The following is a 25,105-nucleotide window of genomic DNA, read 5'->3' on the forward strand; positions in this document are numbered from 1 at the left end:
AAGCTTATTCTGGGCCCCTTCTTCCAATGAAAACAAACCTAAGAAAAATTATTAATCATTTGTTTATTGTATTGCTTCTAACTTTGGTTATGTAACTCTAATAAGCAGCTTATAACTCAAGTCTATTTTCTGGGGACAAGTAAGGCCTATCACTCGCTTGAGGCATCAGTGGAATTTTCATTTCACTATTTCATTTCACTATTTCATTTCACTATTTCATTTCACTAAATGCCATTGCTTTCTATTATTATTACCTGTGGATTATTGTCGTACATCAATGCAAGTAACAAAGCACTAATGTTACATCATCTTAATGGAATGTATTCAACTTGTTGGTATATGTGTCATTATTTGGTATTACATAATTTGATGCTACAATTCTGAAATTAACAGTAACTACTGTATTGCAAGCAGATGATCCCCAAAACTGTAAAAGACTAATCCCACTGCAACACATAGTTTGTGGCATTTTTATAAAGGTCTGAGAAATCACTGCATTGGTCAGTCTGACTTTCCATATAAAGGTCACCTATTTATTTCATTATTCCTTCATTCCTCCTCTAAGTGGGGCATAGTGAAACATACCTTTCAAAGAATTTACTGAATCTTCAAATATTTTCTATATCTTCATATTTTCAAAAAAAGTTTTTGATGGTTTATTATTAGCAAAGTACAGAGCTTACCATTTGGATACATCTGTCTTGTTTTGCCAGTGACTGCTTCTTGGGACCTACTCCATCATTAGATGGAACACAATCAAAGTGATTGGTTTGGTACAAGGAAATATTTGCAAGACATTATTTGTAGTTTGTTATTCCTAACAAACTCTATTTTATTGGTGCTTGCTTGTATCAGTCTAAGGCAAGGAAGAAAAATAGATGTCTTCATATATATATATATATAAAAGGAACTACTGTGATTAAAACTACAGTATTATCAATTAGGTTAGAACTTCAGCTATTTACTAGATTGTTATTTCAGCTCTCTGTGAAATCTTTTTTTCAAGCTAATTGTTTCCAGCATGAATGCCAAGAGAAAATAACTCAAAACTTTACAGTGCATTGCTGTAACCAATTGTTAGTGTATCTGCAGAGTATATAGCTGCACTTCATAATTCATTTTGAAAAATAAATTGAAATTCACCAATCAAATACTGAGTTAATCCTGAATTTTCTAAGATTCAGTAGAGGAAAATACAATCCTAATTTTACTTTCTAGTTTCCTAAATGTCGCACGGTGGGTAACACAATATAACCTTTCATCAAATCTCTGGTTTAAATGAATGTGTTCCTCAAATAAAGAGTTTAACACTTTACAAAAGGGCAGGTGCAATTGATTAATATTCATATCATGAACTTTCCTTTTGCTTTGCTACACTACTTTATCTGCCCTTATAAAATGAATGGTAGAAAGAACCTGTTATTCCTAGCAATGCCTCAGCATACTGGTTTTAATCAATACTTGTAGAAAGACTACAATTTTACCCGTAATTATGTCTTAGTGCAGACTAAATACTACTTGCATTCCAGGATTATAAGAAGGTAATTGATGTTTATGCTCTCATGTCTATACCCTCTAATTGTCATTCTTCCTGCAGATTTTCATCTATCTTTACAAAAATCTGCTAAGAGGAAAAATAAGATCTGAGTGAGCCTCAGACAGACTGAATAATAAAAAGCAAAATACGTTATGTGGTTTTAGAAAATTACACTTAAAACCACCTCTGAAATTTAAAAAGAAAAACGAATAGGGATTGTAGGCAAATTACTGCCATTAATGTCATTTGGAATTCTGTGGCTAAGATCCCTCTGTACTGGCTTGCTTTTTTTTTAACTAGCAGTATATTGTCAGGAAATATACTACTGTTCAGTTATTGTGAGGGTACCTGGAGCTTTAGGTACTGATGTAAGGGGGAAGATAATAGAATACCCATTAAATACTGTATCCTAGAATTTCCAGTGATAATTCAGTATGCTAAAGTGTTGCTTCTTGGAGATCTCTTCCCCCTTCTTTGCCTATTCACATCTAGAGTGTTCTCAGATAATTGCAAAATAAATGTATATTTACACTGAATATGATTAGCTTCTGAGCTACATCAAGTAAGTATATTCATCTGTAGCACCTCACCAACTGTCCTGTGTTATTGCATTTCTTTCTTGGTAGTCTTGAAGAAAATACATCTTATGCTGTCTGTGCATGGGAAAGTAATACTGCACTGAGTGTCTGAGCATATGAAGTTTAATGCAAAATATGCACAAATAGTAATTACTTTTGTGAAGTCATTATTCATCTACTTCCTTATAACTCCCTATAGTTCACTACAGTTTCATTGGGCCTGTAGAATCATTAGGGTTCCTCTTGGACAAGCTCTTATACTGGAAACAAACAAAAATACCCCAACAAACAAAAAATAACAACAACAACAAATTTATAGTACTGTTAAACCCCAACGATTTAGTAAAATAAGAATCCTTGAATTTAAATATAAACCCCAAAACTACTTCTCAGCTGCCTTTCAACTGCAAGAGTAATCAGGGATTAGAGGTCCTATAGGGTGCTTATTTGTCTTGGGAGCTATCTGCAGCCTGCTGCAAGCAGGTCTTTTTACACTAGGCAGCACTGCTTTGGAAATGTGTCTATGTGAATCATGAACAATCCTGCCAGAAGGAACAGTTGCTTTGAAAAGGTACTAATCTGACTGACTCTGCCTATTTTAAAAAAGAAATGTTGTTTTGTAGAATGCAATATATGGTGCATACATGAGGTATAAACAGTGTTACTGTGTTGCTAGCAGGAATCTGCTTAAATTCAGTTGGTACTGAAGAACACTGGAATTTAGACAGTAACTTTAGCCCGGAACTGTTTCACCTTGAGCACAAAGGCTGCCTTTAAGAATAATACATGCCTTTGCAAACATCTAGGTTATTTACTTTTATGTCAGACAGGCCTGAATTGAAAAAAACCTGTTGATCTTTGTGTAGAACTTCTTCTGTCCACTTTTCGTCCCTAGAAATCACACACTTTGTTGAAGCCTGGTCTAGAGATAGTTTTCCTTCAGAGTATGTAGACATAGACAAGGTGATGTTGAACTTTTTCAGATCTTTATTTCTTCTGTACTTCCCCTTTGCTTTTAAGGGATTGTAATCTGCACACAGAGAACAACTGCTTCAAACTCAGCTTCCTGGGTCTACCGTGATTGTTCATGTTCCTCAGGGATCTAAATCAGCAAAGCAAGAACCAAATCGGCGTATTTCACAGTTCACCCTTCCCATCTCTGTGGTTGGTTTGGTTTTGTGTCGCAGTGACCGCTGCTGTCCACTGCCCAGGCTGGTTCCAGCGGTGTGCGGCAGGAATGGGGAGCAGCCGGAGGCACAGAGCTTTAAGGCTGCTCCTCTGAAGCCTCTGCTCTACCCAGGGGAGCAAAGGCTCCAGGCACTGTAGCAGCCAGCAGCTCTTGAGGAAGGGAAAGATAAAAAGTTACGGGGAGGCTTGCCTTTGGATACAGTTTCAGCTCTACTGCCCCGACAGAGTCCAAGGAGCACAAGCACAGATCCGATCCGTGCAACAACTTATAAAGGGAGGTGTTACAACGGGGATGGCCTGACAGGGGACCAATAGGGGTCTTTGGGGGAGGGATATGGACAGGGATAGACATTCATGCGGACCAATAGTCTCGAGGGGTGGAGGGAAAGGGGTCACATGCCCCAATGGGGCATCGAGGTTTAGGGGATTTCCAAGAGGGGAGGGATCCGAGGGGGCAGGGTCTCAGGGGATTGACGGGGACCATATAAGGGTAATTAGGGAGGGCTTTGGTTATAGGCACAGAACAGTCCAGAACTCCGGGAGGGGTTTGGGTGATTGATAGGGAAGGAGCCAGAACAAGGGGAGGGGATAACCATTTTTGGGAGCACCGGGGGAGCGGCTTGGATCTGGGACAGGTCAACCGGGAGTGGAAGTGGGGAAGATAGGGATGAGCCTTTAGGGTACAAAGAACATACAAAATACAATAAAAACATTGCATCACCGCAGTTTTGGTTTTAATGACAAATATTTCACTCTTGTATCCAGGCTCCCCAAATACTGTTGGGTTGCTTTCATACGGATTCACGAATTCAAGACTTCATCATTTTTTCTCCCCAGGCCTGTAATATTGTAATACTGTAATATTAAGACTAATATTTAGCAATATTCCTGGGAATGCCATTAATTCTGAAAACTTCAACAGCTTAATATATTACCTTATTTTTGCCTAGCAACCTTGCTTCACATCTTGTTTCCTTCACACAATCTTATATTCATGCGATGCCTTAATCAATACAAGAATAACCTGTGGCATATTATTTTCTCAGAATTTGCTGCTATAAATGGTGGCAATCTCTAAGAAGACTGGGCTGTGTATGCAGAATACCAGTTCAGGAATCCTGCTGCAAACACTGAACTAAAAAGCTTTCTGCAGTAAATAGTGTTCTGACAAGAGCAAGAGGAAAATGGTTCACTTTTTGCACATTCTTTCTTCCTTACCATAGGAAGCAAGGCATTGCTTACTGCTGCTTAACAGAATAGCTTTACAAATGTAAATGTCATTGCTTCTGCTTTGCATGCATTTTTAGTTTAAATTGCAATTGTACTGCAGTTGCTAAGACTCTGCTGAAGTTTGATTCTGTAAAACTTCTTTGAAACACAAATCTTCAGCCTAACGTCATTGATCAAATTGGGTCTGAGAATAGTATACCAGATTGCTTTGTGCAGTATGTGTGCTTGTACTCCCTGGCTGTAACCATGCTGCTATTTCACCCATGAATAAAAAGTTTCTGTACATTTGTAATTCAGATTTCTTGTAATTAAAGTTGCTGTATTAATTTAAGTGAATATATTGTTAATTCAGCTAGTATAGCTTGTACAAGTTTTAACAATAATAACTATTTTGTTTCCTCTCAATGAAATATTTTCTTTAATAACAATTATTCCATTATTATTATAATTATTATAATAATAATTACTATTATTATTTGCGATATAGTACCCCAATGCAGAATTAGCCTTAAAGATAATGAACACAAAACTGATTTTCTGCATTTTCACTATATTCTATGACTAATGATAACTTTTCATTAAAAAATGTAAAAAAAGCAAATAACTTTGCACTCCCTTTTTCATCAGCTTCTGTAATTAATGGTTTATGTTTATTAAATTATTTAAATTTTTGCCACATGTCAAGGACAATCTACCATATGCTTTACACTAATTAGTACTTTGTTTATTCTAGGAATTTGATTAATTCGGCAGCTACTTCTTAAATAGAACCAGCATAGCAAAGGAGGCTTTGCCTGAGTTTTCCAAAGACAAAATAGGGCTTATCTTCTTTATCAGTAGCCCACTCTGGCAGACACATACCCAGATCCTCAGCAGATGATTCAAGCACAATGATAAGTGAGGTTCTAGATGCAATGCAGTCATGTAGTTTCTCTTTTAAAGAACACAGAATTAAGTGGAAGTCAGAATGTTTCTATGTGGAACATCCAAGGTTTACAAACACTAATTTTCTTTCAAAAAGGGAAAATTCACAAGATACATATTTAAATGAGGCTAAGAAATAGGCTTTACTGTTTCTTAAATGGTTGATGTATTGTCTTAGTCCTAGAATGTCAATTACTTTTACAGATCAGCTCTGGTCTTTCCTATAAATAGCTTTGTACCTTCTTGGGAATCACTGCAATTTAAGAGTCCCTTTCACTGTCCTTCTCTGCACCCCTTATTGCTAATATGAAGCCCTTCTAAGTAAGACTTGATAGTATGCCAGCCTCATTTAGCAAACATGGCATTTCTGACTAATGATGATGTCAAAATGCTGGGATGTTTTAAGAGATGTTGATAGTGTTCATGTATTAAGACAAAAAAGAAAATAGCACTAGAAAAGGACCTTTCATACCTTAGAAAAACATTTCTGTGTATTTAAATAAGTTTCTTTGCAGAGCCTCATTTAATTTATATTGCAAATAGTTTATAACTTATGATTTGTAACAATAATGATTTGTATGGTCAACCATCTGTGATCTTTTTTTAGTTCACAAACATAACAGAAGATCATTGTCTCCACTTCCATGGAGTGTACTTTGGAAAGTTTACTTTAAATTCAGCCTTTTGGGCATACAGGAAAGGTTTCTTTAGAGTTTTAATATGTTCTGCATCGATCCATTTCACCAGGCCGATACCCTGTAATGCAACATAAGCCCATAAAATGCCATGCAACCTGTCTGATTAATTCGTTTGGAAAGTGCTAAATTCAAAAGTGTTTTGCTATATTGAAGCTGATAAAAATATCCTGGAATACAAAATGTTTGGTTCATGTTGGTTCTGCTTACAGATGGCTGATATCAATAGGTACCAATATAGTAGTGCAGTTCATGTAATCATTCCAGTTTTATTTATATATAGGTATAGATTTATTTGTTTATTTGTTTATTTGCATATAATTTCTTTGATTGTTAACATGTTAGGTGAAAATATTCTCTTTATTTATCATAATGCAATTACAGGAGAAAAACAACAGAAATATGTGTAATAGTGGGTTTCTGATGTCCTCCACACAAGTGTTCATACAGAAGTACATTTTACTTACTACCACAATGCTTGCACTTTTACACACTTTCTAATAGTATATGGGTAGAATTTTGTTATTTTCAGTCCAACTAGCACTAACAGCCTAGCAAACTACACAAATGCAGGTGGAAATAAATGTCACTAAGAACATTTGTTTACCTAAAGTTTCAAAAGTTCATTTACCACTCTCACATTCCAGGACCATGAAATTTTTGTTTATTTTTTTGTCTGTTTCCCAGCAGGATGAGCAGTTCCTATTTCCCTGAGCATCTGAAATTAATTTTCCTAAGTTATAGGTGCTTGTAACACTGTCTCACTAGCATAATTCATTGCTTCTTAGTGATTTTCTACAGCAAATATTTCACATAATTTATCTTTCAGTATTAAGGAGGAATCTGTATTTAATTCAGCCTCAGTATAAATTTGTCTGCATTTTTTAACTCTGTTATTTCTGTTGAAAAGTCAAATCTAGCAAGGTTTCTCTAGGCAGGAAGCTAATTTCTGAGTTCAGAGATGCTACACCCTGTCTAATCACTGGTTAATTTTGAAATAACTTGAGGCATAGAGACTTTTCTTTTTATGTGGATGCTCTTCACTGCTAGCAAGCATCTTGCTTGGCCCAAGGAATATCACACCGAGGTTGTTCTATGATCTGCTAAGAAACTTTTTTCTGTCTAGTTTGAATGGCAGCTTAAAATTAAAATTGGAGTGTTTTGAGGAAAACTAAGTCATGAAAATTTGCTCAAAAATCTTCAGCTGAAATTAAAGAAAATAAAGATATTAGAAGAGACGAGGTCTGAAAAGACATTTTCAGTTAATGCCTCCTTTCCTTGAAATCTTAACACATTCCATTAAAAAAACCCCAACATGTTTTTTTTAAATTTTAAAATTTTATCTGAATCATTTTGTTTCTACTCTGAAGTTTGCCAAACTTTTTGCACTCTCTTCTTCCTAATAAGTATTTCTCATCCTAATTAGTGTTTATCTTCTCCTTTGATAGCAGTATTTGATTTTTAATAATGCTTTCCTGCAAGTCTACTGTGATCTAGTAATCAATTCTTGGATTAAGTCTTCAGAATCTATTGCAGCTTTATTGGTAAAAATTTCCATTATTCTGATTTGAAACTAAAGAAGGGAAAAAAGACTAGTGAGTTTTGTGGAACGAAACAGTGTCCATGGAGCCTGTAAATTGTGCTGTCTGAATGCTAACACAACTCTAAATCTTGGTGGTTGGTTGATATTTTAATAAGCACAGATTGCTTATCATTAACAAGATTCTTCTGTGTTTACACTGGCCTATTAAAGGTTAAGTATCACTCCATGACTTCTAAAGATATATAAAATGAAAATTAAAAGGAAATTCTCCTCTAGAAGACTAGAATAAATACCTAGACAGATCCTCTAAACCAAATGCTGACTGTAGTGTCAAATGAAACGTGAAAGAAATTAACCAATACTAAAACTATTGCTTTAATTTTAGTATAGCATGAAAATCAGAATGGCGTGAAAATTGATACTGGTAAATTCAGCACATCATACCATATCCAATATTTCAGGAAATACCATTCACTGTGTTTAGGAAATACTAGAAATGTATGAGAAAATGCCTTACAATCAAGTACATCACATTTTACTGATAATGGATTTTATTTTGTATTTTTTTTAAATTTCTCATTAGTGTTTCTAATGTAGTCATGGAGAAATTTGAAAACATGCTTCCCAGATACATAGAAGTTTTGACATAATTACTTGTTTGAAAAAAAAAGCCAAGAAAAGAGTCATTGACTTAGATTTGTAAAATTGGGTTGCAGGGAAGAACAAAAATATTGCATCAGTACCTATAGTATTTATTATTTCAGAAAATTAGAAAAAGTTGAAACAATATGTTTTAGTTGTTTGAGGATTAGATGGCCTTGTGCTTAAGTTAATGGTAACTAGACATTTCTATGTCCCTGTGAATTAGGAAATATTAACAGATATACTGTTAAAAGATGTATGAATTGCAGCTGAAGCATTAACTTTTTACAGATTCCTGTGTACAGTCTGGATGCTTTAGAGACTAAATGAACCTGTTATGGGCACAATAATAACAAATCCTTAGTGTATGTAGGTAAAATAAAGCAGTGCAATAACTACTGAAGGGTAACCAGTACACCCTCTTAGTTATCAAAAGCTGAAATGCTTAAAAATGCCCATTAGAAATTGCAATGAAAGAAAAAAACTTACATAATTTCCTCTTCTTGTTAAAATTATGAGAGAAAATTCTTTCTTGTAATGGGACAAAATTTAGAAGTGTTTTGCGTTTAGCCTCCTCCTAGTGCTATTTTTACTAGCATAAACTTATATGGCAGCAAATATTTGAAGAATTGCAGTACCCAAAATAAAGAGCATCCTTTTGAGCAAATATCATAAAATCAAAGTTTGAAATTTTGGGGACAGGTTGCTACCTTGAGTAAATTTTCATGCTTCAAAATTGTATCAGGGGACAAGTCCCAATTTTACAGGGACTTGTGCAGCTGAATTATGAGCATCTCCCAAGACAGAGGTCAAGTGACAGAGACTGTCATATGGCCCCCTTGGATAATGTGTTCCAGCACTTAATCACAGTCATGGTTGGAGAAAAAAAAAGGTGAAAAATGCTAGGGGAGTTTAAAAATGGGTTATACAGGACTCTTGAGGCATCAGGCAAAGTGTAGTTGATCTTATGTTGGAGCAGGATGGAGGAGGAACTAGACTGTCTCACTTGGATCTTGTATGTCTATGATTTTATGATTTTTGGGATACCTAATTCCGCAATTAATACATTTTTCTGCTCTCAATTGCAGCAGGAAAAGCATCATGAAAGCACAAGAAATAAAGGTAAGTGCCAATTATTTTCAAAATGTGGGCATTCGTATAATTATCACAAATGCAACATTCATTATTGGTAAAAACTATCCAGATGGATTGTCTACTGAGTATTTTGGTATTTGAAATGATAAAAATATATCCAGGAAAGGGGTTGAAATTTAGAAAGTAAATGTATTAGGTACTGGTTTTGGAACTCTGAGATGAACAACACTGATTGCTGCACTCCAGATGGGAGATAGCTTCTCACTAAGTTTGTGTCCTTGACTATGGCTGGGTATCGTACTTTCATAAAACATCAGTACCATCAATTTAGCTTCTCCCTTTCCATTCAGTAAATCTGAAACTGGATGTGATTCCAATTTGTGCACAAGTGAATCATGTCCTTAATAGGCTGCCTTGCAAAATGACTGTTGGGGGTGGTTTTTGCCTACAATTTATATTTTCACTGCACCTTTGTGCCAGTGGCTAAGCACTATGTGAAACAGAATATCCAGGTTAAAGAAACAGCCTTGTGTCAAGAAAATTAAGTATTCCAAAACTCTCTGTGAAGAGACAGAACATCCAAATCTCTTGGTTAAAAATGGCTAAACAAGCAATGAAAAACAGAATTGCCAATAGTAGCAAGGATTGTTCTTTTGATATTTCAGTTGTTTAAAGAGATACTTTAAAAGGAAAACAAAGGGAGGGTAGGAGAAAGAGCAGCAGCTCTATGTTGCAAAGAGACAAGGGAATGAAGCTACAAACCAACCTATATCTTTTTTATTGCCTTATGAAGCAATGTGTAATCATATCACCTGAGTTAGCTGTTCTTAATCCAGTTATTTATGTATCATAGTACTCATTCATCTCAATTTTCTTTCTTTCTCTCACACTGAGGCCAAACACAAGCATCTAAAGGCAGACTAAAGCTGATGGTTGATAGGAGCCGTGTCAGGACAATTACATCGTTTATGATGATATGATAATTTACATCATCTGAATGTCCTATGGTCCTTCATTTGAGGAGTGTGCATGGGAAAGATAATTGAACCAAAGAATCTCCTTCATTTTCAACCAATTTGTGATTTATAATTTTCTTTTCTGGGTTAATACAATATAAAGTTGAATCTTCTCTACATGTAGTAAGTGCATTCATGATGTATTGTCCAAAAACCTTTCCTGACTTAATACAAATTACAAAAAAGACTGTGAAAACTCAGATTAGATTACAGGAATAAATGATGTGTGAATACTGAAGGACTCTGAAATGGGCCATTCTTTGTGGATTTTTATGATTTATGTCTGTTATATATGATGTTTGACAGTCTTTTTTGCACACCCCACCCCATGCTGTTTCCAGGTGGTCATTATGGTATGTATGTGACCAGCAAGTAAAAGTAGGAACAAAGGAATGACCTGGATGGAAGTGTCCATCTTATTCATTAGCTGTTAGTTTAGTTAACTAAGCACGGAAACAATTTTCCAAGGATTATAAAATAGTGCCTGCAGCTACAACCAAAGGAACCCATTAAACTCTACTTGAAGGGAGATCCCCGTTTTCTCATATGATACAGTGAAATTGGTGCTCAGCTGCACAAAATTTGTTGTGATTGTATCTGTAACATCACTTGAGGAAATTTTTAACCTACTAAACTTCTTGCAAGATATGTTTGCCTAAACTGACAGTTCAACTTGGAAGATTTCGGTGGTCTGGAAGACTAATCATACTCAAGAGTAGTCTTTGGAACATATATGTATCTGCAGATATACTTTATTGCAAAATGCTATTTTGATGTGGATTTATGATTGGGATTTTTTGTGGGGTTCAATATGTTTTCATATTCTTTAGATTTATTTGTTTTCATGTGTTCTTTTTCCATGTAATTGCAAAGTTTCAGAAAGATATTTTTATTTAAAATCTTAAAACTTTTTCTACTTAAAATACTGGTTGGTTCAGATGAAACAAGACTAAATTAATGTTTCAGCATAAACATTTTTGTTTTGTCAGTGAGCAACTGAAGTTCACATGCAATATGTAAATGTTTTGTGCTCTGCATATGTTCTTGTGAGATAGGTAAATTTTCCTGAAATTCTCAGGACGAGTTTCTAGCAATATTCTTACACTCTGCATATTTCAACCACTACATATGGTAGAAGGAGAAAATAATTTCTGTGATTTCTTAACGGTTCTGACACTTTCAGAAGCAGTGTTGTCCTCTTAATTCAGAGGACAATTACAGCTCATCCTTACCAAGTGAAATGCTGGAGTCTCTGTTGTGCCTCATAACTTCAGTTAATGTCACTAGTTCAATATCTAATTTTTGTTAATAATTTCATTAGATTGGATTTTTTAAGAGGGGAGGATATTACAGCAGAATTCAAGTCAAATGCTTTTTGACTTCAGCAGGATCAATATATTAGTAAGAAGGACCATTCTGTATCTTTAATTATATTATAAATACCTAGTAATTTTTCATTTTACCCGATTTATTTAAAACTGCTATAAAATACATCAGATTCCTATTTTTATTTTAGTAAGGATGTTTTTATTGTTCTGTAGTGGTTTTTTTTTCTTCCTGACACATTTCTGACCTGCTTGTTTTTCCCATCTGTTACTTCTGTTTTCAGCCTCTAAGTCAATCACACCAGAATAGAAGCCAATACTCAAACACACCCTGTTCTGACACTAATCCCATCTCTTTCTGATCTGTGATATTCTTTTTCTTGTTTTACTTAACAGATAACAGATCTTTTTGTACACTGTTTGAGAAAAGCAGCACTGCTTTTATGTAAAACACTATGTTAACATTTTACGATTTTAGTATATGTCGGCAAACTTCCTTATGCTTCTGAGAATCTTTTGTGTGTTAAAATGATTATCACAGGGCAAAATACAAATGAAATTAGCTTCATAACACTTCTGTAATATAAAAGGAATAACAAGGCGATCACGAACTAAGCCTTGCTAACTTTTTGTTGCTGGCTTGAAGTCCCATTTGACCTTCCTTACCTTTCTTTTCCAGTATTAACTCCTTCAGACAAAAAAAGGTTTTATTCCAAACCTATAGTGGAAAATAAAATAGATATTTTTTGTGATGAATTGGAAACATCAGAAATTGTCTTACTTTAAGCAATGGGAAGAATTTTCTTCCCAGCTTATCCTAATGACTTAGGAGACATTCATGTGCTTTTAATAAAGATCATTATAAACTTTAAAGTAGAAATAATTTCTGACAATATTATTCTGAATAACTTTTACTTCTGAAGTACCAGAAGGTTGTCTAGTGAAACATTTCAACTATTTGCCAGACTTGAAAGGCATCTCAATTCCTTTTCTCAGAAAAAACACTGGCATACAGGAAATAATGAGCCACAAAAATATTTCAATTAACTGCTAGCATTTCATATCAGTTCCTAAGCTCAGTCCCAGTTTGAATTACAGTACAATAATTTTCTTTTTTGAGAACTGAGTAATCCATTTTAGTATAGAGAAGCAATGTGTAATGTATTTCTAAAAATCTCCAGGAAAATCAGAGAAAAAAAAAATCTGAATTTAGGCTGAGAGTAAGGTGGTTGTTGTGTTGATGTTGAACAATGATACGATGGTGTACACTAATTGTGTAACTTTGCCTATTAGTTTAGCAACTTAAAGAACACCTTTTGAAAGACAGAAAAGGTGCTCCAACTTAGATTTGGAAAATAGGCACTTGCAATAGCATCTTCAAAATGTGCATGCAAATAATTTTAATTTTATTAACTTGAAGGGGTTTTTATTTTAGTGAAGTACACTTAGGTACCAACTGTATAGGATGCTTTTAAAATGCTTGTTAGCTGCTACTGATCTGAGCTTTGAGCATCACTAATACTCAAAATTAAACCGTTTAGAGAATTTTGAATGACATAATTTTAATTACAGCTTGAGTTTCTAGTTGTACTCAATACTTCTCATTTTTTGCTTACCTTAATAATCTGAATGTAAAACCATTGTTGGCTCACAGACGAGTTTCAAAAACATAATTCTCTATGATAATGAACATACTGTGAGACTCTTCTGATATCATTAACAAACATCTGTTCCTTTTATAATCTTTAGCTACCAAAATTAGAGAGGAAATCATATAGGCATCACTTGTATATCTTACTTACTCTTTAATCCTTAAAAAGTTAGCATACCTGCACAACCCTTGTGGCCTTTTTTGGGATCCCAGACTGATGTGATCTTTTCCTGTGCACTGATGGATGTAAGACAGGAAGTGAAAAAAAGCTTGAAAAGGTTAAAAATGGAAAGAATTTAAGGAGAAAAATCAGTAAGGCCTAATTTGAATTACAACTTGTAAAAATGAAATTGTACCTGGAGATACTCTCAAATGCCAGAGGGTGAACAAACTGTTAGATCCATCCTGCAATATGTCTGGCTGTTATTACTTTTGATAAAGGACAAAACTATGCATGTTCTTATGCAGAATACATGATACCAGCATTCTTTGTCATGTTAAAACCATTAACTGTGGCAAAAAATACAGTTCCTTACATTCTGTAATGAATCCAGTGATTCCTTTTGTCTACTCAAGCAAATGATTCTTAATTCCTCTTTCAACAGACTTGTGTTAATTGTGTATGGTTAGAATCTGAACTGCAATCCTCTTGGACTGAACTGACTACTGCTGTAGCTTCTCTACTGGATCAGTACATTTCAGAAAAAAATGTAGTATTTTAGAGACTGTGTGTAGCAGCAAACACATTGGTAAATGTTTGTCCAAGGTCATTGTTTTCATTGAAATGCAACTGCTAAATAATTTGACCTACAGGGTTTGTTCTGAAGTTCTTTTCTTTGTCATTATGCTCCAACCTATCTGACTGGATAAACTTTGAAGAGTTGGTATGAGGATTTTTGAATTAAGCATGCCAAATACTATCCCCTCCTTTATCCTGTTCCATTCTCCTCCGAGGCCTAGTCAACTGAAACTAAAATCTCTTTTGTTACTTAAGAATTGCCATAAGAAATGGTGTTCTGTTTTACACCTGAATAATTCTCCTTTCCCTTTCTCACAAAATAACTACAGACATAGTGTTATTAACTGAATGTTTTGGGGTATTCTTTATGTATTATTATATTGGAATGGCTTTAGCATGATTAACACTTGTAGAAATTACAACGCTAAATTTGAATCAATTCAGAGTCAGATTATGAAATGCATTTAAAAGAAACAAATTTCTTCATGTGTGGAAATAATTTTAGTGTAACAGTTAATCTTACAGTTTATTTTTCAACAGGCCTGAAGCTCATTTTGAGAAAGTAAAGTGTGTGAGTCAGTGTCAGATATTAGTTCTAGGTAATATTTTGATAACAGTGGGATTACTCAGACATAGAAAGTATACGTTAAGAGCAAGGTCTCTCCTGTATGTACAGTTTTATGAAAATGTTTTCTTATTTTTTTTAAACAAAGCATTATTTGACAGTGCAGAATTCCAGCTTTCATATCTATCTGTCAATACAGCACAGTATTTGCATAGTAACCTTGTCAGACCTGCTACCAGTGTAATGCCATGGACATAAACAGTGTAAACTGCACAAACATGTTTGCCTCACCAGTTGTTGTCTTGAGGTAAACATACTTTATCTTAGTCAAGAAATTAATTAAAAATGCTAAAGTAATAAAAAGTGAATACAGCATGGTGCAAATATTTTGCAGAATTGCAGCATTTACCTTAGTCTAAATTCTAGACCTACATTTCATGCCGGTGAAAAATTGTCTGCAGTTTTAGTATGTTAGTGTCAGGGGAAGACAGCATCACATAGAATTTCTTGAGTGTTTTATTACAAATTATGTATGCATTTTCACAGAGGAGTTATTTCCAACTTTATATTGCTTGGCTGCGAAGTTTCCACGTCCATTTTTGCTATGAGAAAATATATATGCTAAAAAGATAGTAACTAAAAACCAAAAGAGTCAGAAAGACTAAAAATTTTTTCTAAATTACAGAAAAATTCACAGCTTCCAGTGTATATTCAAAAAAATCAATTGGAATAGTCAGATGCATCTTTGTTTTTTCTTAAATGCACATCCATTATTTCTGCCAGTATTTAAAACTGCATGAGGGGATGCACATCTAATCTAATAGTGACTACAAGATAACTACTGATAATTATTGCATATAATTATAATATATATTATATGATAATGTATATATATATGATCCTATATACATTATATAATAATGTATATATAATGATAGTGGAGAAAATATGAAAGCAAAAAATATTCTACAACTGTGCTCTGTTGCATTCATAAAAGGATGAAATTCATGTGAGATGTGTTTGACTTGATAGCAGCTTTAGGAATTATACATACAAAGAATTTCTTTCTTCTTTGGATTTTCTTTACAGGAGGGAAATGTACATCTGAGTTTGGTTCGCTTCTCATATGTAATATTCATGACATTCAGAAACTTGGAAGGGAAAAAGATGGTCTGTGTCAAAATTCTAGGCAAGAACTCTTCTCGAAAATGATGTATCTATTCTAACAGGAAATGCAATGGTTATTTCTGCATGTAGTAGCACAGTTGAGCTAACAAAAGAGATGGGTAGCCCTATCTTGTTTTTTAAAAAAAAATCATCCGTGTCCTCCTAAAATTTAGGTTGCATTCTGTTAAATTACTAAACCTATTTCGAAGTAGATACTGTGAACTTGACAAGAGAGGGTAAGTTCCACGGCATTCATGAAGTTGTTCTCTGTAGTGCACAAACACTTAATAGGAACAAATACAGCAGAGAAGAGATTCAACACTGGCAAGGGAGTGGAGTGCTGAATACTGACTGAAATACATATGCATTCCTATTAAGACTTTACTAGCTTTAAAGAAGTCACTCAGAGGATGAATGTAGCAATTTTGGTTATTTACATTTAAATGTATTGGTAGTCTGAATTTTAATGATGCAAGACCCACAAAAGACTTTGAATAGCAGTACAGTTTGATTTTTTTCTTCCCACATAAATTTTGTTTTAAAGCTTCCATGTAAGAGTAGTTACTGTTTAACTTGAACATTTTAGTGAAAATGTTTCAGGTAATGTCTTGTGTTGCTTCAGGAGGAGGCTGAGAAGAGTTAATGCATATGAATTGACTTTAAGTTAGTCTATTCTTTTCTTATTAATAATGTTGAGGTTTTAAAGTTAAAAATTAATGCTAAAAGCTTTGTAATTTTATATATTAAGATTCTTCTTTGTGCTTTAGACAATGTGTATTTTCAGAAATGGCTTTGGTTTACCTCTTTCATCTTAAAAGAGGTACACAAACCACAGATGGCTTTATGAAGTAATTTGAGTTAGCTCTTGAGCACTGATGATTTGCACTAAATTCACAGAAAATGTATACTTGGATCCTTTAATATAGATATATACAGATATATATACATTAGTGAAGTGTCTGTAGGCTGTGCATGCCATGTTTCTCACATGTAGTGAATATTTCTTTGATTACACTAACAATAGAAATCTAAATGTAAAATGGGTCGTTTCCTGTGAAGTTTAGCTGGTTTGGAATATTATCTGCCTCTTCTGTGTACGCTACTCCTTTGCAGAACATTCATTCTCAGAATGAAGAGCAAAATACGATTTGTATCAGCACCACAGATATCTTTGTTAAATCTGACATATGATAGCCAGGTGGAGCAGGCTATTTCACACTACCTGTGATGTAGCAGGCAATTATTATGACCAAGAATAAACTAATGAGAATGATAGAAAGTGCAGCCTATGTTTTGTGTGACAGACTGTTGAAGCAAGATAATCTTCCTATCTTAACAACTTGAAGTTTTCCTTTTAGAATAGATTTTCAAAAAGCAAAGTGCATGTCAGAAACTCTCCTAATGCTACTAAACAAAAAACTTGCATTTTATTTGTAAATAAGTATACAGTGTAACAGCTAAGAAATCTATATCAGAATTTTTGGGAAGGCAACTTCTGTTATTGGGTTTTATTTGCCTGTAGCATAACCCTTGCTTTATCAGTAGATCTCAGTATTATCTCAATATGTTTATATAAAATAGTCTCTTGTGATGCCTCATTACTGAACAAAAAGAAGGCGATGATATTTATATCACTGAAAAAGATGCACATAGAGATCATTTTAAAAATCCACAGAGACCTTTAAAAGCTCTACAATATTTTTTTAGATATGAACTTAAAATCCAATATAGGCAATAGTTCAATTAGACTATTTGAAAAGAAGTATTTAAAGTTGAGAAAGGGCTGTAATGAAAGAAAAATTGAAGTTGAGGAGGCATACATAACATTCAGAAGCAAAGAGATCTGGTATATGTACTGGTATTTCAGAAATAAATTCTATTTAATTTATATATTTTTAAATAAATACCTGTAAATAGGTATCTTTTTTACTCAGGTATAAGGCCACTGGTTTTTATTGTATATTTATAACACTGATAGCTATCAGCATAACTTGCATGTGGGTTTTCTGTGCTGTTTACACAAACTTTTAAGAACACTTATGCAGAAAAAGACCTGACACGTTAGTGTCACCTGGAAGAAATTTCTATACTCATGCCATCTAAAACAGAATTACTTTTTGCATTCATATAATACTCTTCAGAATACTATTGATTATACATTAAAAAGGTATTTTCTCCTATCAAATAACTCTTGCAAGCAACTTAAAGGATAATCAGAACTTATATAAACTTGAAAAATGAGTCTGTTGAACAAAATTTCCACCTCAGCTCCCATCCCCAATTATTGCAGCGCTGTATATCGTTCAGATGCTGGCTGAGGCAATTACAGTATTCAATTTTTTCCTTTGTCTTTGAAAAGCAGGGGTTGATGTGTTTCACTGTCATTAAGGTCGTGTTCTGGTTTGCTCCAAGCACACTCTTTTGCCACTTGCCTTAGACACCAGAACATGATTAACAGTGTCAGATCCTGTTAACGTTTACATCATAACTGAAAGGAGATGTTACAGTGAAGTGCAAATTAAAGACTGCTAAAATGCCTGCCACTAACAATTATGGTGGGGCAGTATAAAATTTCTCATTTGTTTCCAAAGGTCAGATTAATAAAGCTGTGTGGCACATTATCATAAAGGGTGGACCCAGCTGTCTGTTTAGATTATGCTTAAGAGTCTAATGTTTCTAAGGAAACTTTGCAAGGAATGAATGCATCCATTTTAACTAGCAGTTTAAATGTGGGTAATTATTATACCTTTTTCTGAAGGGATCCAAACCAGGGGTTGCAGTCACTCAAATGTCTTTCTCCTTTTTAATTCACATCTATAAAAATGAGATTTCTTTTATGAATTTCTTTTTTAATCCTTAAAGTAGCTCCCCAAGACCTGAAAACTAAATCCTTAGCTGAATGAGCTGTAAATTAAACTGCATCAAATATTAAAAATAGACCTATCTCTACATATTCCGACATGACACAAATGAGAACTAAAAGGAAGTGCACTAGTTAAATTAAAGATATTATTTCCATTAAAACAATGGATAGATATATTATGGCTCAAAATTTAATTCAAGAGAGTAACATTAAAAATTGTATTTATATTGTACCTATTCAAGTGATTAGTACAAAACCATACAAAATACATACAAAATTTTTTGATTATGCAGTTGTGTACATCTTTAACAAATGAATACAGCTTTCTACTCTTTCTTCCTAATAATAAAATTTCTGGTCATTTTTCAAAGTAGCTTTTTGAATGTTTGCTGAAATGTAAAAATTAATTTGCTATTATTAAAAATGGTGGGGTTTTTTTTTCTTTTCTTTAAATACACATAACAGTATTCTGTGAAAAAAAAAAGGAGACTTCTGATTTGGCAGGAAGTTGTCAGTAGAGTTACTAAGATTTAGATCTAAATACACAACTAAAGAAATTGAATGATTTTTTAGGTTTGTGTTGAAAATAAGATTAAATATCACAGCATAAATCAAGAAACTGGAATAATTTTTTTCTTCTAATCAAGAAACCACAAAGGAAAATAATAAAAATAGTTTATCAACTTTACGATAACTTGAGTAAACAAAATATCATAAATCCCTCAGCTGTTCATAATGTATCAAGAAGGTTTTCCTAGCAGAGGTGATGAAATACTAAAAAGTGTTACATATGACACTTCTTAAACCTCACCTGACATACCATATCTATTTCAGAATGTTCATGTTTTAGATAGAATTTAATTTAATCATAAGCAAATACAGAAAAGGGTTACTCTAGTGTTCAGACAGTATTTTTAAGTAAAACTCGAGAACACAACTTGTTTTTCTTAGCAGAACGGAATGCTTAAAAGCATGTTGATACAAATACTTGAAAAAAGCATGAAACTCCCAAAATGAAAAGTTAGGTAGATTATAATTATTTTAAACAAGAGGCAGTACTCCTTGCACGCAGCAAGACATTTCTCTGTGTGCAGTTTCTTCCTCTTTCATGAATTAATATGATATTAAAAATGCTATGTGTGATTGTGTGCAAATAACAAAGTAAAAATTGAATTAAACCTGTTTCAGGAGGAATTTCCCTGGTTCTGTGAAGCTAAGGAGGAGATTTGGTGCTTTACCTGTACACAAATTTATTTGAGTTCATGCAAAGTGATGCATTAATGAAAGAAAAATCTCAGGAAATTGCCTGAAAGGGATGGTACAAGGAGTCACTCAGCATCTCCTTTAAATTGAAGCAAGACTTCTCTTATCTGGAAGACGAATCTAAGGTGTTCTGTTTATAGGGCAAGGTGAAATGTTTCAGTTTATGGGTTATGATAAAACTCTGGTTTTTTGCATTCACATTCCTTTGTAAAGATAACTTTATTTGTGCAGCCATGGCCTGGATCATTTTCTCTCAAGCCTTCTTTTTCCATGTTCTTTCCCACCTGTGTCCTGTTTTGTATTAGCTCTGACTCCCTTTTGCATACCAGCCATTCATATTTTTCAATATTTGGCATGGCAGAAAGTAATCTGTGTTCTCAGGGGAGAATATGTGTAAGGTTTAAAATGCAACCTCCCTTGAATATCCAAGGGTAGGATATGCCCTTGAACTTTCAAAGGTTTTTAGAGATTAAGTATTTGAAGTAATTTCTAGCTTTCCTCATAGTCATAGGGCACATAGTTTTCAGTTTCAGATTCTGAAAAGGAGTGAACTTTACGGGAAAGTCTGAGTGAAAACAGCTAACATTCAGTTGGGATCATGTCTTTACAGGCATATATTTGTAAATTGACCTATGCAGCTTCCATCACCTTGGAGGGCCTGATCAATCTTCAAGAAAGAATTGTATTTTATTAATTAATAGGGATTCAAATATTTTTCTAATTTTTAAAATATTATCTGAAATCATAATAGGGTAAATTTTGACTGATACTTAAAGATTTTTAAATTTATATGATGGACAGATAGCTGTCAGAAAAAGTTTGTCTTTCGAAATTGTAGCAGTTGACAATAACGTTTGCCAGATTTTGTTTTGCTGAGCTGTGGAAAGGATATCCATATGGTATCATTGCAATGACAGTAACAAACTGTAATTCTGTGTGGCCCTGAATAACAACATAAGTGGAGGCCTTTGGCTGCTCAGGCAACAGGTATTGATCAAAAAGCTGTTTGATCAGAGTTTCCAGCCTGGGAAAGAAATACAGTGGGATAGATTTTTGTTCATACACTTACCAGAATTTTCTTGCACAGGGGTTGGTTAAAAGGTAAATCCATGGCTGATAAAGTACTGGCTGATTGTTGTTTAAATAATCTAAGAGATTTGACATGAATGGTTACACATCTAAATCCCATTCTAGAAGCAAGTGTCTTTGTATTCAATAGCAAAGTGATAGAGTGGGATTCTTTATTCTCTTCATGCACGCTGGACTTTGTAGCATATAGAATTTATTTGCACGTATGGTGCCCGGGCTATAAATTTTTGTTTCTATAGCATTTGGTGTCCTGTCTAGACTTAACCAAAGCACAGGCTTAGATTGCTGTGCTGGCAGGATCTCAAAACAAAAATTCTCAGTAATAAGGTTCAGGTTACTCTCTATTTAAAAAATTTTTCACAAAAACCACAAATATAATTGTGGAGGAATGCTGGCCCACTAGAAATAATCAGTCAAATCTTGATGTTTTCATTCTTTTAAAAGACCATAAAATCCATGGCAGCATTGCTTTAATGGAAATTTAAGAAAACATTTCATTATCTCAGAAATAAATACATCCAAGGATATTAAAACAAGCATTTTTCTTAGCTTTTTAAAGTCCTGCATAGAGCTGATTAAATGAAGGCTCTCAGAAGGAAGGAAAGATTAGAGAGTTATAGCAAATAGAAAGGCATACAAAAATCCCATTTGTACTATAAGTGCCACCAAGTTTCTAATAAGCACACATTGATTCTTCCTCATAAAATGTAAAAGCTGTGATTTTGTAGCTTTAAGGGTAATTGCCCACTAAAAATGCATTACAAATGGAGGAAGAAAACCCAGTAAAAATATTCTGGTTTCATAATCATAATTTCTATGGTCAAAGGATCATATATGTAGGTTTCACTCTGGTCTAAATAGCAGTAATCTGACCTTCTTTCCCCAGAAACATTGAAAAATCTTATTACTCTTTATAATTGTAACCAACATCTCAAAAATAGAAGCCATACATAGAGTTAGGAGTATCATTAATGAAATAACATTCGCAGAAGTAATAGAGAATGATGAAAGCTAAAGAGAATGTATTTATATTGCTTAAATGTAGTCTTTCTAAGGTGGTTCAACATACTCCTGTGTAAACATATATTAATAAACTTAAAGAAATATGTCTATATGTTCACAGGCATACAGATAAAATGTTGGGACAGACATACAGCAAAAAAATGTGTAGAAGGAGAATCTCAGAACAGAAATGAGAATCTAGGAAAAAAAAGGACTTCTTGTGAGTCTTTAATAGCCTTTAAATACATATTTCAAACAACCATTTTAAGGTATCATGTTGTCTACAGCAAGTGTAATAAAAGTAGCAGGAAATGCTGAGCTTTTTCCCATTCATTTCTTTATTTCCACTTCAAATTCAAGTGTTGGATTAGGCAAAATTTGGAAGTGTAATGTAGTTCAAGATTAAAACATACAAGCTGAAATATACAGTATTATAGATATTTCTTCTTTTAAATTTGGGTTTTTATAGCATGTTTGAGGAGGTTTTTGGTAAAGCATGTCACATGACTCTCTGTGTGATTGCATGCGCTCCTTCTGGATGAATGCTCTTTAAAGTGTTAGCATTTTTCATAGGTCTGTATTCCCACACACTTGCTGGACATACTGATTGCTGAATGTGCAAGGTGTGTGACCTGTTATCCTCTTTCCTTGCTTGTTAAGGAAAAAAAAGTCTCTTTATGTGCCCGTTTATCTTCATAAGCAGTCAATTGCAAATGACATTTCTTCCTTTCCTTGTCTCTCTTGAGAACCTCTCCATTATGAGACATGAAACCTGTTTACTTTCTTTCAAGCTCTTCTGTACTGACTGAGATTGCCCTTTTCCACATGTCTACTTTATTCTTGCAGTTGTGGCAAACGCTCAGAGTTTAGGGGAATCATAAATGCAAGCAAGCTACAGGCTTGCCATGCAGAGCATGAAGGTCAGTGCTGTTTCCCACACTGGGATTGCAGTGTCTCATCAGACACCTTAGCAATCTGATCTAGTTGCTATCAGAAAAGTCAATATTTGCATTTTGTTGAATATGCATGCCCACCAGTGTTTGGAAAAAGGGTTATTTGGTATCTGTGCTTGTAAGATTATCTTGTTTGCATTCACAAGATACTATCTGCAAATCCTCTAATGATTCAAAGACAACGTTGTATGAAGTTATTTCATTATTAGGATTAATTCATTGCTATTCTAAATTAAACAGGCTTAGAATTTTTTGTTCTTTAATTTGAGATAGGGCACTGGAAGGACAACTTGAAGAAAAATGCCAAAAAATGCTTTAACTCATGAAATCTTAAGTGTACACAGAGAAGCCATTTTAGTTCATGTTATGTTTGCGTATCACTTTTTAAAGAACTTTTGAATCACACTGGCTGCTGAGAAACATTGGTTTGCCTGCAAACAGTAGTGCAAAATAGATTAATGATTTTTAAATGGTCTAAAAGTTAATTGATTGAATTTAACAAAAACCCCCTGATTTTAATATGAGGATTTTCTTAAGTAGCGTGCAATCACCTTTTTCAAGCCACTGAGTCAAAAACATTCTCTACTGGTAGATTCTTGTTGAATATATTGAATTTGTTTGACTTCAGTGGGATTCTGTAGGTGTGCTTGATTTTGATGGCAGACAGAGACTTAGAACACTTAATTCTGAAAGATTTAAAATGCAGAAAGAAATCCTTTTCAGAGTGCCTTGAAAGTATCTTAGCAATAAATTTACAAAATTGCTCCTTATGCTTTGAGAAATATTGAGCAGAGATCAGTAATTTAGAAATTTGTGTCTGTTTTCAGTTATTCAGTTTATGAAAATGCTCTTTCTTTGGTACAGAAAAATTCTACATTCATTGATTAAATTGAGGTAGAAGAGCTGGGTTGTGCTTAGCGCAAAAATGGGGACCAAAACCATCCTGTCATCTTCCAACAGCAGATGGATTACACAATTAACTAAGTTGGTTCACTGCTATCCAGCTTTTCTGGCTTATTTTGAGAGTGGTGCCAGAAGTGGCCAGGTCTACCTTAGAACCAACTTAGTTATTTGTGTCTTAATTTTTCCTTGGTCTTGGACTCAGGGCTTGTGAGCTCTAGTGAGCTTTACATTGAGTGGGTGAATCACATTATGCATACAAAAAAAGCTAACAGGCACCTAACTGTTTATTCTGTCCTGAATGTTTTCTAACTTGAGATGGTGCACCATCTCAAGTTAGAAGCTGACTTTAGTTGCAGGGAGGATTGTGGTAACGCTACTTTGTGAAATGCACGGTTTTCTACTTAACAAATAGACAGAGAGGAAAGCTTTTCTATCACTCAGTGTGCAGGAGAACATAGGGGCTAAATATGTTGTTATTTTCTAAATAAAAATAAACAATAGCAGTTTATCAGCCACAGTGTACAACAGCACAAGCTGCAAGAATAACATTAAGTTTAAAGCTGTCTATAGGATGTGCATCCTCTAATTTGAGGGAGTACTTATGCCATGCTAATATTTGGTTCTCTCAGTTATGGAGCATATTGCAATACAACCAGCTACTGAAAATAGCCTTCATTTGCAGTATCTGTACGCCATCAGTTATTAGCATTTCTTTTGTTCCCAAGAACTCTGTGGGATAAGGTAGGACTTTCAGAAGCAGAAACTGAAGTCCGTATTGCATGAATTGAATTTGTTAGAGCCTTTAGTCTGTTAGTCTTTCCACAGAGATGCACGATCAAGAGCTTGAAATACACATTGTATTCATTTCAATGCCAGAGCTTATGGATTGATTTCTGAAACTTTGTCATGTCATGTGTAAAACAGAAACTGAAAGCCAGTTTTGCAATTGGAAATCAGAAATATTTTAGATATGTAGAATTTTTCCACTCTTTTACAAGGCACACAGAAATGCCTTCATTTTGGTGCATTCTTCTCATTACTATTTTCTCACTACTAATTGTTTCATAGTTTCATGATTATTGTTTCCATGTGGGTTTCTGTTTGATTGATTCTATTTTGTTGTCCTGAGAGCAGGAG

At 34.1% G+C, this 25,105-nt stretch overlaps 1 protein-coding gene across 2 annotated transcripts in view; it reads left to right on the forward strand.

The window, feature by feature from the left end:
* The window catches only part of FSTL5 (follistatin like 5), a gene marked incomplete at both ends in the record, with an annotated part of 250,145 nt that overhangs the window by 9,828 nt on the left and 215,212 nt on the right, over positions 1–25,105 (forward strand). For both annotated transcript variants that reach the window (XM_082281448.1, XM_082281449.1), the window contains one exon: positions 9,426–9,459. In XM_082281448.1, the coding sequence (XP_082137574.1) occupies positions 9,426–9,459 (34 nt within the window). The remainder of the gene's footprint in view (positions 1–9,425; positions 9,460–25,105) is intronic.

Source organism: Coloeus monedula, assembly GCF_965178545.1.
Source record: "Coloeus monedula genome assembly, chromosome: 5".
Lineage (NCBI taxonomy): Eukaryota > Metazoa > Chordata > Aves > Passeriformes > Corvidae > Coloeus > Coloeus monedula.